Source organism: Musa acuminata, chromosome BXJ3-3 (assembly GCF_036884655.1).
Source record: "Musa acuminata AAA Group cultivar baxijiao chromosome BXJ3-3, Cavendish_Baxijiao_AAA, whole genome shotgun sequence".
Taxonomy (NCBI): domain Eukaryota; kingdom Viridiplantae; phylum Streptophyta; class Magnoliopsida; order Zingiberales; family Musaceae; genus Musa; species Musa acuminata.
The window spans coordinates 9,136,848-9,155,000 of record NC_088351.1 but is presented as its reverse complement, the minus strand read 5'-3'; the positions used below and the strand labels follow the sequence as shown (position 1 = coordinate 9,155,000).

Below are 18,153 nucleotides of genomic sequence, written 5' to 3'. Positions count from 1 at the left end.
AAGAAACTTATTCTTCATCAACCATAATGCAGAACTTTTTAGCACTTTGTGCCAGTGGTTATTATGATGGAACCATATTTCATAGAAATATCAAGGGTTTCATGATCCAAGGTGGAGATCCTACAGGCACCGGTAAGGGAGGAACCAGCATATGGGGCAAGAAGTTCAATGATGAAATCCGGGAGTCACTCAAGGTATTTGTACTAAATTTGTTGCCATCTCTTGTCCCTGGGTATATATATGGTGTTATAGTCAGGTGGAAAAATGAATGGACGTTCCTTACTGCAGACATATCATCCTACGAAAAATTCATTTTAATTGTAAAAAAATGCATTTTTGTTCATGACTATATTTCATCTTTTTTATTGAAATACTCTCCAGTAAAGTGGTCTCCTCAAGACGTTTTAGGACTTATTTGCATTTCAGCCAAGGTTCTGTTAGTTATTGAAATTATATGATTAATAAACTCTGATGCAGTTTTCTTTAATTTTTTATAGCATAATGCGAGGGGCATACTCTCAATGGCCAATAGTGGCCCAAACACAAACGGAAGCCAGTTCTTCTTAACTTATGCCAAGCAACCTCATCTAAATGGACTCTACACAATTTTTGGAAAAGTCATTCATGGGTTTGAAGTTCTGGACCTTATGGAAAAGGTGAATACTTTTGAGAGACCACAAACATAGTGTTGATCTTTTAAACAGGCGATGTCTGCATTTTCTTTTTTGTTTGTTGGGCTTCTATTAAACGGAGCTGACTCATTCTGCTGTTGCTTTCCAGACACAAACAGGACCAGGTGATCGACCACTAGCTGAGATCAGGCTTAATCGTGTGACCATCCATGCAAATCCTCTTGCCGGTTAAATTTCTCTTGGTGAGTGGTCAAATACCTACGATCTTAATTATCCATGAGCTTCAAATGAAAACTCGAACCGACTGTACTATTTATTCTTTCAAGGAATTCAAGAATACACTATACATAATATTGGCTGCATCTGCACTGGCAATCTTCCCAAGTGCAGGTCCTGAAGATGCTATCCGAGTACTCGTCTCACAAGATGCAACACTAAAGATGCTATCCAAGTTCTGTCTCACAAGATGCAACACTGAAACATGGCAATTTAATGTACACACTTTCTACAGAAAACTTTCTTCTGAATGAAGTCATTAACTCGATATGCTCTTCTTGAATGGGCATTCTCCTACTAATTATTGTAAGAGTTCATCTAAAATTGCTTCTTGAGAGCACATCTTTTGGAGTTGTAGTAGTTTGTGATAGGTTTCTTCTTTTCGATACCTTGCGCTAGACGTGTTCATTCATTTCATGCCATGTTTCAGAATTTGGTGACAGCTTTTTAGATTCTAATGGTGTGGATAGAATGGGTCAATCTGAATGAAATATTAGATTAATCTGCTGCTTTGCCGGACGTGCATCTTCACAAGGAAAACAAAATCATATTTTCTAGCCGAAGAAAAACCTTATCGCCATGAAACATGACTGCCAAGAAATCAACAGAGCAACGGTCATTTAGAGAATACAGGCACTCATCAGAATGTGAATTCGCAAATCAAATCAAACATGCTTTCCCAGTAGCAGACAGGCAAAGCTTGTGGGGAATGAAATGCATATAAACTGGTCCCAAAACAGAGTAAACATTTTACTAACAGAACATCATATTATCTAGTAATTAATGCATCCTAGAACACAGATTAGACATTTTAATTACAAAAGCAATAATGCCCAACAAAATAAATTCATGACGAATAAGAAATACAGTTTGGACCGAGTATGAAAGCAACTGAAGCCATCCACTACTACACTTGACGATGCCTTGCATGCATTTAAAAAAAATAATGACATTCCATGTAACACATTAGACTGAAATGATCAAACTCAGATTCTCAGTTCTTCGATTCTACCTCTGATGCAGTATTGTTCTGCTGCTGCTGTTGCTGCAGTGGTTGCTGAAATTGATAGAGAGGAACATGTGTTGATTGTTGATTCTGCTGCTGTGATTGCAACTGATGTAGATGAAACATCTGAGAACTTGTAGCCAGTTGTTGATTTATGGTCTTTGATAGCTGAGCCTCAGTGATCTCACCAGTAGCAAGTTTCAATCGCTGAACCTCTGCTGTCAGTGCTTCATTGATGGCTGCATGAATCAAAAGAAAGCAGGGATTGGGGTGCCTATGTGAGAGAGAGAAAGAGAGGCACTACAAGCAAATCCACCAATTGAGGAACTGCTTTATGAGATGAATGAAGCAATAGAACGGCGGAACCTTCATCAGCCAGCACACTATCAACAAGACCCTCTCTAGACCTTAAATAATTTTCATCCATGAAGTTGATTTCTAAATTAAGAAAACAACCGTGAAAGATATGTATAACATGCATCCACTAGAAGTGTCATTGTCATCTCAAAGCAGGTTGAGGTACCACATATCTGGCATGGATGAACATGGTACAGAGGCACAATAAAAACTAGGTAAGATCACAATTCAAGAGTTAACATGCAGCAGAGATCTAAAGAACTTTTTCTTTCTTTTCTCAGGACCTATAACATGGTAGTTTCTCACATATAATAGAACAATAAATAGGTGCTGAGCGCTAGCTAGAGAACCAAGTAGCCTTTGCAATAAAATGAGAGACATCAGACAAGGTTGAAAGGCCAATTGATTAAAGGAGGTTCCAGAGTTGAAGAATAAAAGACAAGCTTGCATATCTCTATTAAGCTTGTTCTATTCAATTGTGTAAAAGCATCATGAACTGAAAGGTCTTAGACATATGACCTGAAACATTTAAGCTCAATTTTGAGTAGTGGTCCATATAAACGTATACTAATCCAGTCCCTAACCATCATCCAAATTTGAGAATATCAAAGCATAAAAAAAATTTTGTTCGTCACAAAATCTTGATACTAGTTGAGGACCAAAACATAGCACATATAGCCCAAAATGTTACTTGATGAGAGGAAACTCTCAGATACACTAAGCAAGTGGACCACTAATCTAGAAAATGTCACATATCAGTACAGTTCATACTGGACCACTAATCTAGAAATCCATGGTCCTAATCCATCCACTAGGCAATGAAAGCAGCAGCACCATGCCATCACGTGCCCATCACCCAAGGGCAGCCATTTGCTACTTAGAACCACTAAATCAGATATCCATGGTCCTAATCCTCTCTGAGCTTGTCTCAGCATGGTTTCAATCATGTGGTCTTGCCCGCAATGTACCCAAGAGGTGGGGATGGGTAAAGGCGCACTTTCTATTCAATATTAGTACTCATGTCCAATATAGAGTTTGTAGTAACACTAATTAAATCTTCATGCCTTGATAGTGTCAAAAACAAGTCTTGGATCCAAAATACCATGCAGGTGATGTATGATTAAGAAGGCACGAAAAGCCACCAGGTTGTTGGGATCTCAAGATTGCATGGTATATCCAGCATGTCCCACACACCAGAAACGGTGAATGCTCCAATACCATATTTCAAAAGCCAATAGCCTACCATCCCAATATCCCCAAGACATACAAGTTAACATGTTTAGTACCAATTTATAAGTAGTTGGTGCATTTAAACTTAATACGAATCCAGTTTATAACCACTTTCACAGTGGAACTATTGAGGAATGACAATACACACACACACACACAAACACATACATACATACATACATACATACATACATACATACATACATACATACATACATACATATACATACATATATATATACATGTATATATATACATGTATATACACATATACATGTATATACATACATGTATATACACATATACATGTATATACATATATATACATATATATATGTAGATATACACACATATATATATATATACACATATATGTATATATATGTATATATATACATATGTATACATATATATATACATCTATATATATGTCATTGAAACCTACTACTTTAGAGCTTAAAGTTTTATGCTAATAAACTAAAATTAATAACAGTTAAAAATGGAAGATGTGTAAGCATTACATTAACATTTTGGTATCAAGTTGCCTAAATCATGCAGTCACCAATATGCCCATCAAATAATACCACACCTAGTAAGCTTGCAACACACATGGTCAACATTCTTTCATGTTTAAGAGCAACACAAGCAAATTCTAAATAGAACAAAATGGGATGTTATTTCAGGATAATTTAATTCGAAGTAAACTTCATATATCCTTGACTATATCAACAGGTAGATATGCAAAAAGGTTGTAGGGTACAAAATATACCAATCACTTGCATCAAGTTGCAATTATCCCCAATTAATTTAAATGCTCAACAAGTGTCAGAAAATATTGAGGTGTATATTCAAATATATCTCCTTCAGTACAATCACCAACATCCAGATGGCTGCAAGAATAGAAACTAGAGTAGAGCCCAAGGAGGAGCTCAGTTAAAGCTAAAAACAAGAAACATATATGCAATAGGCAAAATTTAAAGGATCTACATCGGCACATAACATGCTCTATACCGAATCTGGAATTAGGTTAGTGGTCCACCATCGACATTGTCGAATTGTTAATTATGGTCAAATTTAGAACATTTAGATTAAGTAACTATTTATTTCCCAATCTTATTATCCCATATAATAAGCATGCACTTTGATGGTTGGAACTATTTGTTTCCCATTACAACCTGTACGTTTGAGATACATATGCAGAAAGCAATTTCTTTTAGTGTAACTTTACCGAAGGATGACCAAATCTGCATAATACACTGTGCAACATTAACTTGAAAGATTTTAATGAGTTGCATCCATGATAGGCCAGCTTTAACTAAATTTGCTACTTCAAGAAAAAAACTAATGCCAAAAAAGAAGTTAACCATGACATTTACCATCTCTTAGTTGTGCCTGCTGCTCCATGGCTTGAAGACGGATCCTTAGTTCATTGTTCTGACATGTCAGTCCAGCTGAATCTCTCTGTGCAAAAAGAAACAATAGAACAGTCAGTTAATCACACTAATTGAAGCAATTACATGGTGGTTTGAAGAATAGATGCAGGTAACCCACCTGCAGCAAGGTCAATTGTGCTGATAATGTAGTTGCTTCTGTCTGCAGAGTTTGCACCTTGTGTTCCAATTCTGAAATATACCTCATCTTTCGCTCCTTAGATCGCGCAGCAGATTGCCGGTTAGCCAAAATCCTTGACATCCACACCAATTTATACGTTAGCAAACACAGTTTTGCTGCATCAAATTCTTGGTAGCCACTTAACACCTTGAGAAGGAAAGGAAAAAAAAGGCAAAAAGACACCACATTTATGTAAATGATAAAGCACCTCTTGACTCTTTTCGGATCTGTTATTGCCATCTCCGCAAGCTTTTCATTCGCCATGATCTTCTTGATCTCAGCACTGCTGAACTCACCATTTCCGAACTCCAAGCTCAACGTATTGGCAGTACGATCCATCGAACCACTACGCATAAGATGGGGCATCTGAATTCCCGGTGAAGGCAGCAGCTTTGGCGATTCATCCCCAAAATTAAGCTTCCCCATGAAACTATCCATCGAAAGACTCCGACAGTGTCGCATAGATATCGGGGTCAGATCTCCCGCCGCGCTCCTCTTGTTCCCTTCCTTCTTCACCCCACCGCCACTGCTCTCGTTAACACTGCTCTCCGCCTCGTTCTCGCTGGTTTCGGTAGCGCTCATTCTTGCCCCGCTCAACCTGCTGCTGTCAAAATCCTCGTGCCGCTCCTCCATTCCAGAAGAATTCAGAGCGTCCAAGCTGTCCAGGTTCATGTAAGCGTTGAACAGATCATCTGCGGCGTCTCCTGCGTCCTCCTTCCGGTCGCCGGTTCCCTCCGCGCTGCTCTCCGTCTCCTTCTCCCACTCGGCCTCCTGCTTCACTTGCTGCTGAGAGAGCATGGCAGAGGCAGTCCCGGCCGTCATTGCCGGCGCCGCCACGGGACTCGATGAAGAAGAAGAAGAAGAAAAAGACTGGAGGAAGCCGATCGGGACATCGCTCTGCGAGCGGCGGTGGGCCTTCCGCGGCGGCAGGCCGGCCGAGGCGGGTCGCGCCCTGTCGGCCAAGGAAGCATCCGAAGTGGCGCCGGCGAACGCGGGTGGGCTGAGCGGAGGGGGCAAGGAGTCGAGGGAGAAGAAGGCGGGGGGCTGGGAGAGCGAGCGGGAGTGGAAAGCGGCGGAGGCAGAGGAGATGGGAGAGGGCGGCCGGACGGCTGCTGCAGCGGAGGACGGCGAGGGCGGCGGAGGAATAGGTGGGATGCCTGGCCGCCGGGCGGCCTCGGGGCCGAAGCTGTTGGGCGCGAAGTGTCGGAAGAAGGAAGCGCTATTCGGCGCCTTCGGAGGGGCGGCAGCGGAGCAGGAAGAGGTGCTTGCGGCCGAGGGCTTGAGGCGCTGCATCAGGTCGTTGCGGGTCGCCGCCTCCGCCTCCCCCATCTTCCTCTCTCTTCTTCCGATGTCGGACTGATTGCGGGCACAAGGGAACGGAAATGGAGCTCGAACGAGTTGTTCGGCGTCGACGCAGCGCTCGCTTTGGCTTCGGTTGTCTTCTTCGGGAAGGCGAGGGCAAGACGGAGTGATCCACTCGCATCCCCTCTTCCGTGTGGAGTAGAACAGCAGCTTTTAGGAATCCGCGTGAATTTAAGAGGGGTTGCATTTCATTCCGCGTACATTTCCATAAGGGTTTCTTGTGGGCATTTGGCCTTTCATACTCTACAAAACTGGTACTTGTCCGCCACCTGCCTTGTGATTGGCCAAACCTAGGGGCCCATGATGGGCCCGATTTCCGCCGTGGCTACACCGGTCCGATTTCATCCGGCTCAACTTCAATGACCCAAAGTCGATGCGTGATGGGCCCAATTGTACACTGTTTTGCTCTACGCCCTTGATAATTGATCCAACCGGTGGACCGATTAAACCGGGTCCAGAATAGACCGCGACGTAGCGAGGGAGCATTGTGGTACTTGAACACGTCTGCTTTTCTCCAGATACCGTGGACGGCTGATGTTGCCCGACGTGACCCGCACTCGAGCCGGGCCGCGAGTCGCGCAGTGACGATCGGACGGTGGAGGCGATTGACTGCAGCAATCGGACCGCATCGCTCTCGCCGTGATTCCCGCCATGCATTTCGAAGACGGTATCGAGGGAATAAATTAACGCAGTAAATGCGTGAAACACCGCAATAGCAGCTGTTAATTGGATTGGCAGTCAAAACCACAACGGTAATTACTGCGTTGAAACTTCCAAGAGTGGAGTCAAATCTCACCCCCAAATATAATTAATTGCCTCTGCTGCCCGTGAGTGGCAGCCGGTAAGGAAGGGCGAGGTGGAGTTTGGGGTTTAATTATGTGACAAGTACGAACACATCATATAAATGCGTGGATTATGTAGAATAATGGTGAGTGGGTTAGAAAAGGGGGATTGGGTTGGGAGGGCGTCGGCGCCTGGATGTACGGGTAGCAATCAATCATATGACTTGATGGATGTGATGGATGGACTTGACGTTTGGGTAGGGATGGGAGCATGCAACGTGGAGGAGGGGAGGCCGAAAGAGATGGTTTGGGAAGGGAGATTTATGGCGTCTCGATGGGTCCTTTTCGCGTTCAATTTGGGCGGATGGGGGGAATCGGGAATCGGCACCGATTTAAACATGCTGACGTGTTGGCGGTCCAATTCGAAGGAACGATGACATGTTGGGTTAGGCGGACTCGTTCCTTGTAGCTCGGTAGCTACACTCGCCGACAATTCCATCTCAAGCATAATGGATGTGCTATTTATACATACATACATATCGTAACCGTCAATCATCGATGCAACCCCACGTTACAAAGATAATAATAACAATAATAATAATATTAATAATTGCTTTTTGTGATGGTTCTCCCATCCACGTGCAGAGACGGAGGATGACCGGTTCACTCTTTCAAATGAGAAAGTGGAGTGCGATTGAATGACAAATCCCTTTCTCACTGAGCAATCGAGAAGAATCAGTCAGCCAGCAAAACAATCCACTGAAGCTTCTTCCCCTGTACAAATTTGATGGACTATCCAATCTTTAAGAAAAAGAGAGAGAGAGAGATGGTTCTGTAAGCAAACGCATGTGCAAAGTTCTGGATGGTTCTCATGGTCAAAGCATATGTTCCGTGATGCCTCTTCGTGCTGCACACACATGGAAATCAGGTATCGTGCAAGCCATCCGAGAGAATCTCATAAAATAGCCAAAAGAAACGCCTACGGGAATTTCCTACCCATATGCGTTGATATTATAGATAAGGACTGATCGAATCCATGCATCACAATCTCTCCCGCTTTTAATTCGTAATGTTACATCACAATTCACCGCTCGACCAAACGCTAGTAGGATTTCTCATTTCGGCGCCTAACAACTCTAACGTGTCACGCACATCTGCCGGTCCATCGGGAGATTGGCTCCCTGACACAAACACCGCAAGCATGTCCCTCGTTTGAATCCAGCTACAACCAGGAGACTTCTTCACCCCTCGCTCGATCATAGCCCGCCTCACCTTCTCTGCTTCTTTCCATTGCCCATCGACACAGTACAAGTTGGACAGCATCACGTAGCCTGCCTCCTTCTGAGGCGCCAGATCGATCAAATCCTTCCCCACATTCCTCCCGATGCTAACATCTCCTCTAGTTGCGCATGCACTAAGCAGAGCCTCGGATGAGCTCGCGATCCCGACGTCAACAGCCTTCGAGCAGCTCTCGAGCAGCGCAGTAGCCTCTTTCAGCCATCCAGCTCTCCCGACCATGTCGACGACGCAGGTCACGTGTTCTGCATCTGGTTGCAGTCCGTGGACCGACTCCATCATCTCGAAGACGGCTCTTCCCTGCTCGACGAGGCCCGAGTGGCTGCATGCCATCAGCAAACCCATGAAGGTAACCTTGTCAGGTCTAACATCACGTGCCGACATTTTGTCGAACACTTGGAAAGCCCTCGAAGGCCACCCATGCAATGCATAACCCAACAACATAGCGTTCCAGGATACCAAATCCTTCTCGCGGATGCCGTCGAACACTTTGCTCGAGCTATCGATGTCGCCGCATTTGGCGTACATGTTCACCAGGCCATTGGCCACATAAAGGTACTCATCAAAGCCGCTACGGATAGCACTGCAATGGACCATCCTTCCATTCCCCAGAACTGCCATGACAGCACAAGCGTGCAGCGCAGCTCCGTAAGTGAAATCGTCGGGCCCAAGTGAGTTCCTCGCCATGTCCACGAAGAAGGCAAGAGCCTCCTCACCGTATCCCCTCCTCGCGAACCCTGCGATCATTGTCGTCCACGAGACAATGTTGGTCTCGGGTGCCCTTCGGAACAACGAAAGAGCCCCTTGCACGTCGCCAATCTTGATGCGAGCGTCGATCATTGCATTCCACGAGATCACAGTTGGAGAAACCATGCATTCGAAGATCTTCAATGCATCCTCGTGAAAGCCGAAATTTGCATACAAGCTCAGCATCGAATTATTGACTTCGGTGGCATCGTTCCATCCTCGTCGGACAGTGACAGCATGAACCATACAGCCAAACCGCGGACTCGCCATCTCAGAGCATGCGTTGATGAGGCTCGCGAATGTCGTCGCGTCGCCCTCGGATCCACGCATCTGCATCTCCCTAAAGAGCTGGAGACACGACTCGCTTTCGCGCAGCTGAGCATATCCCACCATCAGGACATTCCACGCGACGGTCGTCTTAAGCGGCATGGCGACGAACAACTCGTGCGCATCTTTTCCTTGCCCGGAGTTGACGTAGGCGTGAAGGAACGAGCACCAGGAGACCTCGTTCCGCTCCTCCATTCCCTCGAAGACCCGCGCAGCGTCCGCCGGGCGCGAGCACTTGCCGTACATGTCGATGAGTGAATTGGAGACGGGCAGGGAGGAGAGAAGGCCGACGCGGAACAGGAGGGCATGGAGCTTCCTACCGCAGCGAAGATCGCGGAGCTCGGCAGCGGCGGCGACAACCGCGGTGAAGGAGAAGGGGTCGGGTGGCGGACCACAGGATCGCATGTGGGAGAAGAGGGTAAGCGTCTGGAGGGGGCGGCTCGAGTGGAAGTAGGCGGTGAGCATCGCGTTCCACGCGACCGTGTCCCTCTCGAGCATATCGTCGAACAGCTTGCGAGCGGCCGAGATCCGCCCGGATCGCGCGAGACGGACCAGCCATGACGTGGTGGAGATGAGATACCGCCGCTCCGTCGAGACATTCCGGCCCATTCAAGACTTGGTCAGGCATGTCTGCGTCGACTACCGAGCGATACCAGCGAGCGCTTCTGGCCGTCGACGATGGCCTTCGCGATTATATAGCGCACAAACACCATTGCGCATGTACACAACATGAGCGGTCGTTTCATACTTAACGATGTAGAAGGTGTTCACGGGCCTAAGGGCCGAATCTTGTAGCCCATTTCGAATCTATAGGCTTGTCTTTGGCACGGCGCACCAGTAATCTATCAAGATTTAAGATTATTTGATAAATTACTCATTATTAACTTTTTATCGAATGATATCATTTTTCTTTCATAAATATAAATTTTAATTTTAATTTTAATTTTAAAAAAAATAAATTGATTTAGTGATTTTATAATTCTTTTATTTTATTTAGTCAAATTTGACTTAGTTAGAATAAGTTACACATGATAACAAAATATATTCGATTTTTATATTTTTAATAATTAAATATTGTAAAATTATTTTATATATATATATATATATATATATATATATATATATATATATATATTATTAATCATTTTATAAACATAGCAAGACAGATAAGTGAAAGTTTAAGTTAGTTTGGTTGAAGTTGGCACATTTACACTCAGAATTGAATTAAATCATAAAATCTATCCAAAATATTTTCTACTTCCATAATTAAATATCATAATATATTAAAATATAAAAGTTAATATTAATCATTTTATAATTATGACTATGTAATTTTGTGAAAGTTTGAGTTTGTTTAATTTAAAATTAAATTAAATTATACTGAATTTATTTTTAAATTAGTAATATTTTTTACATAATTTTAGGATATTTATTAACAAATATTTTATATTTTATTGGAATATGATTCTAACTGATAGGGGTAAAAATTTGACACCCCGGATTTGACGTAATACACCCCCCACGTCGAACACCCTGTGCGGCACACTGCCCCCAGAACGAACGTTAATAACGACACGACATGCGCCCACACCCACCGTACCCAGACCCCCTCGGCTGACCGACGCTCCCCTCACCCTGCCGAAGCTCGGCTCTCCGCGCAACGCCCGCGACGACGACAGACGCCATCAGAGGTACGACCCTCCTCCTGCAGGATGGCCCATCAGGTAACATCAAACCCCCTGTATAAATACCCCCCGGCTCCCAACCGAAAAAGGGAGGGGAATCGATCTCTCAATACTATACTTCTCCCCACTGACTTGATCGTCGGAGGGGTCGGGCCGAGCTACCGACCCGACCTGTGTGCAGGCACCCGACCGCTGTTAAGCCTGCTCGACAAGGCGGAGTTTCCCAGCGAGATCCCCCGCATCCGCCGCCCGGGACTTCAAAGGGAGTCACGTCTGATCCGAGTCATTTGGAGCCCTGAACCAGCCGCGTTGACCCCGAAGTCACGGCTAAAAAGTTACTTACCGTAACAGATTGGCGCTAGAAGAAGGGCCGCATCCAAATGTCAAGCGACCAGCGAATCCACCTCGGCGGATCCTCAAATACGGTGCTCCCCGCCTTAGGGGAACGGCATGACGAAACCCACGACGAACGCCCTGTAGCGGTATCAGAACGCTACTGGCGACTGTTCAACGACCCGGGCTTGTCGCCCCCCGGCGGTGCACCCGCCGACCCGTCGCAAGTGTCACCCGAGGCCTTTCATGACCTCGCCCACCAGGTCTGAGCTTTGACAAGCATGGTGCAGACTATCGTCTCCCAGCGAACCTCTCCGCATGCGGCGCCGCCTTCGCAGCAACAGGAGCCCCCCGCCCGGACCCACGTGCCACTCCCAGAGCTTCCTGGCTCGCCTCGAAACCCCACAACTCGTTCTGGGAGCCGGGAAGCAGAGGACACGGTGAGCCGTCCCGAACCTGAGGCTCCGACTGCCGATTCGACGAACGCTCTACGAGCTCAACTGCGCCTCGTTAGTCAAAGGCTTGACGAGGTACAACAGGAAGTTCGTAAGTCAAAGGGAGAGCTCGGGGCGGACGGACACCAAGGATCTTCGTTCATCCCCGAGATACAGGACCAAACGATCCCGCCGCACTTCCGCCTCCCCTCACTGGATGCGTATGACGGCGCAGCCGACCCGGCGGACCATGTGACTGCTTTTCGGGCCCAGATGGCGCTATTCGGGACTTCAGACGCCCTGATGTGCAGGGCGTTCCCGACGACTCTGCGGGGACCAGCCCGCGCGTGGTACAGCGGCCTGAAGCCAGGGACCATCGCCTCCTTCGACCAGCTCGCCAAGGATTTCGAGCTTAACTTCCTAGCGTACGCCCGACCAAAGCCGTCCATGGCGTTGCTCTTGGGGCTCAACCAGAAGGAGGACGAGCCCCTCTCCCACTTTGTGAACCGATTTACAACACAAATCCGTGGATTATCGGATGCTCACCCCTCTCTCTTGATGCAGGCCTTCATGACTGGCCTGCGGCTCTCCAGGTTCTTCCGCTCGCTCGTGGAGCGGCCCCCATCGCGGTCCCCAAGATGCTGCAACGTGCCAGTCAGTTTATCACCGCGGAAACCTGGATGGCTGTAAAGCGGGAGGAGCACAAAAAGGTCAAGTAAGAACCGCCCCGACAGCAAAAAGCTACCGCCTCCCGGCGAAAGTTGGACAGACCTGACCCGAGGCCTCCTCTTCCCGCCTTTAATTCTTCCCGGACTGAAATATTCCTACACGAGAGAGGGAAGGGGCTGCTCAGGGACCCTCACCCGATGAAGAACCAGCGGGAGCTCGCAGACCGTTCAAAGTATTGCCGATTCAATCGACAACACGGGCACGACACTGAGCAGTGCTACGAGTTGAAGAGACAAATCGAGGAGCTCATCCTTAGAGGTCATCTCGGCCAGTACCTCCGACCAAACAAGGAGCAGTCACCTCGCCCAGAGGGCCCTGTCGAGCGACACATCGATGTCATAGCCGGAGGCCCCGCATCCGGAGGAAGTTCCATGTCGGGTAGGAAGGCGTACGCCCGGTCCGCTCCCGACGAAGCCTCGGGACACGAGCCCGAGCCCGAGACCACCTTCCCAACCGGAGCTGCTGAGCGACCTGACCACGACGACGCCTTGGTAATATCGGCCAGGGTAGCCAACGCGCAAATGAGGAGAATCATGGTCGACACGGGAAGCTCGGCCGACATACTCTACTTCGGTGCCTTCCAGAAGCTGGGCTTGGCCAGGGAAAATTTAAGCCCGATCTGCTCGGCGCTCACCGGCTTCACGGGAGATTCAATATCGCCCCTGGGAGCCATTACCTTACCTCTGACTGTGGGGACCCCGCCGAGATCGAAGACCGTAATGACCACTTTCCTGGTGGTCGACCTTCCCACCGCTTACAATGCCATACTCGGTCGACCGACCCTCAACAAAGTCAGAGCCGTCGTCTCGACCTACTATCGGACCGTCAAATTCCCGACTCGCGAGGGGGTCGGGGAAGTCACCGGAAGCCCCCGAGAGTCCAGGCGTTGCTACCTTACCTCCGTCTCATTGGGCAAGGGAACCAGGGCCGAGGCGCCCCTGGAAGATCCGCGGGAAGCGAAGAAACTGGCTCCTCACCCCGAGCCGAGGGGATCCACTGTTGACGTTCCTTTGCAGGAAGCGCGGCCAAACCAAACGGTTAGGGTCGGATCGGAACTACCCGAACGGGAACGGGAATAGCTCGTTGGTGTTCTGCGGGAAAATGCCGACATCTTCGCCTGGTCCCCATCGGACATGGGGGGGGGTCGACCCAGAGGTAACGGAGCATCATCTCAATATCCCACCTGACGCTCGCCCAGTGAAGTAAAACCCGGCGCCACACCCCTGACCGACAACGCGCCATACAAGAGGAGGTGGATCGACTCTTAGCGGTAGGCTTCATAGAAGAAGCCAAGTATCCTCAGTGGTTGTCCAATGTAGTTCTCGTGAAAAAACACAATGGAAGCTGGAGGATGTGCGTTGACTACACCAGTCTCAACAGTGCGTGTCCTAAAGACTGCTATCCCCTCCCGAAGATCGACCAGCTAGTCGACGCGCCGGCGGGGCACGCACGGCTCTCTTTCATGGACGCCTATTCAGGGTACAACCAGATCAGGATGATGCCCGAAGACAGAGAACATACGACTTTCCTCACCGATCAATGGATGTACTTCTACAAGGTCATGTCGTTCGGGTTAAAAAATGTCGGGGCCACATACCATAGGACGGTAAACAAGATGTTTGCCCATCAAATCGGCAGAAACATGCAAGTTTACGTGGACGACATGATTGTGAAAAGCCGAGAGGCCGGAACGCACCATCGACTGCGTATGGCCGTTTGCCCAGTGGGGGCTGGACCTCCTCGGTCCCTTCCCACTGGCTTCTGGACAGCGGAAGTACATAATTGTAGGAGTAGACTACTTCACAAAGTGGGTCGAGGCCGAGCCACTGGCGACGATCACGGAACATCAGATGGAGAAATTCGTGTGGAAGAACCTGGTAACTCGGTTCGGGTTGCCCAGGGCCATTATCACCGACAACGGACCTCAGTTCGCAGGCACAAGGTTCCGGGAATTCTGCACCAATCATGGCATTCAACTAAGGTTCAACTCGGTGGCCCACCCTCAGACGAACGGGTTGGCCGAGGTAACCAACCGGTCCATCTTGGATGGCCTCAAAAGAAGAGTGTCTGCGGCCCGATCGACCTGGACGGACGAGCTCCCCAGTGTGTGATGGTCGCTGCGCACCACTCCGAAGACTGTGGCCGGAGAATCCCCGTACGACTTGACGTTCGGAACCGAGGCCATCCTACCACCCGAGATGGCTATCGCCACGCTTCGAACGAGGAGCTACGACGAGGAAGCCTCGAACTAGGGACTTCGCGCCAGCCTTGACATGCTCGAGGAGCGACGCGCCGACGTGCACCTGAAGGCCCTCTCTCACCAGAGAGCCGTCACCAGGGTCTACAACAAAAAGGGACGACCCCGGCCGATCAAGTTAGGCGATCTAGTCCTACGAAGGGCCGAGGTCAGCGAACTGACCCGAACGAGGGGGAAGCTGGCCCCCAAGTGGTAGGGACCATATCGGGTCACCGGCGTGGTCCGACCGGGTACGTATTGGCTCACAACGATGGACGGTTCCTCCTTGCCAAGAACGTGGAACATTTAGAACCTTAAAAAGTTCTTTGTCTGAGGTCAATACCCGTGTTAACATCTCCCAAGTCGAAGCTGTGCAATTTCTGAAGCTCAAAGACATACGGGGAAAGGACCTTTATTTCTGAAGCACGGGATTACAACTGCGACCTGACCCGAAGACTACAAAAGTTACAAGCTAAAACGGCTCGACTGAGCCGACTTCAAGACTGCCCTAAGCCATCGGGGCCCCCGACGTTATCGTCGAAAGGAACCTCCTCCGGCATGTCTACGTCCAAGTCCTCGGGGTGCAAGGTAAAAGGATCCGCCTCGACCCCCAACCCGGGATGGCACGTCCGGAATCGGCCTAGGGCTATCCGGTACCCGTACTCGTAGGTAACCTGCCATGACCGAACCAGCCTGAGTTGGAAGCCGGGGGATTGATTGTAGGCTTCGATTATTTCCCTCTCCTTCTCCGACCGCCGCTCCCGCTCGGCCGCCAGGGCTTCCGAGGCCCCCTTCGCGTCGGCCAAAGCCCCCTCCAGCCGCTGGGTAAGGGCGACCGCCTCGCCTCGAGCCAGGCAAGCCTCGGACTGCTCCCCCTCTAGTAGCCTTCGGAGGTTGTCTTTCTCCTCCTCAGCCGCCTTCACCTCGGACCTTAGGCGAAGGACCTCAGCCTCGGTCGCCCCTGCCTCAGCCCGGAGACGCGTCACCTCCGCTTCAAGCTCCGAGGAGCGCTGCTCGGCTGCTGCGACCGCCTCAGGAGCCGCCCCCGCACGAACCTCCTCAAGCTGCCTGCGTAGCTCGGCATTGCGATCGCACGAAATACCCAAGGCCCGGCCCGAGTCGTGAAGACGATCTGCCAACGCCATAGCGTAGTGCTGACCCTATAGGAGGAAAAGTCAGAACCCTCGGTTGCGTCATGGGTCGGAAGCCAACAGCGGAGCACTTACCCACAGCAGCGACTTCACGGATTTACCGAGCAAGACGTCCGACGGCAGAGTATACATTTCGCGAGCCAGGTCGGGTTGCAGCCCCCCTCGGATGAACGCAGCCGCGGTCTCCGCATCGGCCCACACCCGGGTCCCGCGGGTCAGCCCCCCCGAACGGGCTACCAGCCGGTCAGAGGGTTGGCCTTCGGAAAGCTCGCCCATCAAGCATGCTTGGTAGAAGTCGTTCGGCGGCCCCGCGGGCAGACGGCACAAGTCCCGGATCGAGGGCTCTCGCGACGCCTTCCCCGCCTCGTTGCTCGGGCCTGCCTCGCCTCGACCTCGCCCTCGCCTGTCGTGCGAGCCCGACTCCGCCGCCCCCACGCTCTCCTGAGCCCGCGGGGGAGTAGGTTTCTTTGAAGCACCGACCTTGGCCTTCTTCCGAGGGCGGGCATGCTCGAGCTCCACTGCGCCTCTCTTGTGCCGGCGCCAAGGCCGACCTGACGCTGTGGAGATGCTGCGGACGGGGCGCGTCCTCCGCGCACTGCAGCAAAGTTCACCATCTCTGCGAAAACACATCGCCTCGATGAGCACCCCGAAAGAGGAAAATAAAACATGAGGGCCTACCGCCACCTTCTCAAGGCATACCTCGAGGTACCGGGCTCAAGCCTGCCTCGACCAACCACGCCTCGGTCATCTTTCGGATGACTCTAGAAGACGGGAGGATCTCCTTCAATCTTTGAAGGGCTCGGAGCTCCCCCTCATCCAAGGACGGGGCAGTGTTATCAACTGCGCGCGCCGCCCACCGAAGCCCGAAGCTCCAACTCTCCGGATGGCAGACATAGAAGAAGCGCTCCTTCCACCCATTGTTGCTGGAAGGAGCCCTGCTGACTCGGAAACCAGGTCGGGCCGACAAGTAATAGCCCCCTGACCCCCTAGACAGGCGAAAACAGGAAAGGAAAAGAGACAGGCTCGGGGTGATTCGGGCGTAGTAGCATTCCTCGAGGAACGCCACCAGGTAGCGCCAAGAATTCGACGCCATCTGAGAAGGAGAAATGCGCCACCACGCGACACAGGAGGTTATGACTGGGTGGAACGGTAGGCGTAGTCCGGCTTCGAAGGCATCTACGGTTAGGGCAAAGCCACTAGGAATGGGATCATACGCCCGCTGCCCCGGCTCAGGGGCAAGGAGCGTGAACTCCGTCGGGATACCATAACGGTCCCGAAGGAGGTCCAGCGACGACTCGCTCACGGTGAAGTCGAGGTTGTGCGACCACATCAGCGATTCAAGGGCTTTGGTGGCCCGTTCCTCGGACGACGAGCGGGGGCTCGCCAACGCCACCTTCTCACCGGCGGCACCGGAAATAGGAGGCGAAGAAGGAGACGACGACGGAGGGGAAGCCATCCTTACCGAGCTTTTGGGAAGGCAGGGCGGTTGAAGAGTGCTAAGCTAAGTCACCCAAAGAGGGGGTTGAAGCGAATGCAGGTACCAAGAAGTGAAAGAGACCGACGGAGCGCTATTTATAGCCTGTTTCCCGCCGAAGCGGCAACCCTTCCCCTCCTGAGATGTGCTGCGAAGACGCAAAAGCCGCATCGCCATAACTTCGGCTGGCACGGCTCTTAATCACAGCGCGGTGCGAAGTACGGAGCCCCTAATCATATCAACCTCGAAAACCGACGACGCCCAAAATGCGTGGCCTTTGATCTTCCATAGGCAAAAGGCAACCCGGCTGCCCGCGCCCGCACAACGGTCAAAACGACCAAACATTGATCAAAAGCCAAGTATCGCCTCGGTCGTGTTACGCCCGGGGCCATCACCTCGGTTACAGCCTACCTGCACCAAGCGCCTCGGCCGAATCTCTGCCGAGACTCACCGCGGTGCGGCCCAACCGCCTGCCGTGTTCGTTA

General features: G+C 50.0%; 3 protein-coding genes across 4 annotated transcripts in view; 1 reads left to right on the top strand and 2 right to left on the bottom strand.

Annotated features, from left to right (window-relative positions):
- Positions 1 to 1,296, top strand: part of LOC135633541 (peptidyl-prolyl cis-trans isomerase CYP18-1-like) — a 3,818-nt gene extending 2,522 nt beyond the window's left edge. Inside the window, exons 3-6 of one of the 2 annotated variants that reach the window (XM_065143100.1) lie at positions 33 to 194; positions 498 to 656; positions 781 to 874; positions 1,023 to 1,296. In XM_065143100.1, coding sequence (XP_064999172.1) covers positions 33 to 194; positions 498 to 656; positions 781 to 864 — 405 coding nt within the window. In that variant the 3' untranslated portion in view covers positions 865 to 874; positions 1,023 to 1,296. Of the gene's footprint in view, positions 1 to 32; positions 195 to 497; positions 657 to 780; positions 875 to 958 lie in introns of both variants that reach the window. The other variant, XM_065143099.1, reaches the window with a different exon arrangement.
- Positions 1,297 to 1,656: 360 nt separating this feature from the next.
- On the bottom strand, positions 1,657 to 6,637 carry LOC135633540 (bZIP transcription factor 29-like). Its single transcript, XM_065143098.1, has 4 exons — positions 5,321 to 6,637; positions 5,053 to 5,185; positions 4,878 to 4,962; positions 1,657 to 2,153 (listed from the first exon to the last, which is right to left on the bottom strand). The coding sequence occupies exons 1-4, from the start codon at positions 6,439 to 6,441 to the stop codon at positions 1,903 to 1,905; spliced, it is 1,590 nt and encodes a 529-aa protein (XP_064999170.1). The 5' UTR covers positions 6,442 to 6,637; the 3' UTR covers positions 1,657 to 1,902.
- Positions 6,638 to 8,213: 1,576 nt separating this feature from the next.
- LOC103977978 (pentatricopeptide repeat-containing protein At2g36980, mitochondrial) lies at positions 8,214 to 10,430 on the bottom strand. Its single transcript, XM_009393664.3, has one exon. The coding sequence runs from the start codon at positions 10,233 to 10,235 to the stop codon at positions 8,334 to 8,336; it is 1,902 nt and encodes a 633-aa protein (XP_009391939.2). The 5' UTR covers positions 10,236 to 10,430; the 3' UTR covers positions 8,214 to 8,333.
- Positions 10,431 to 18,153: the final 7,723 nt, after the last annotated feature.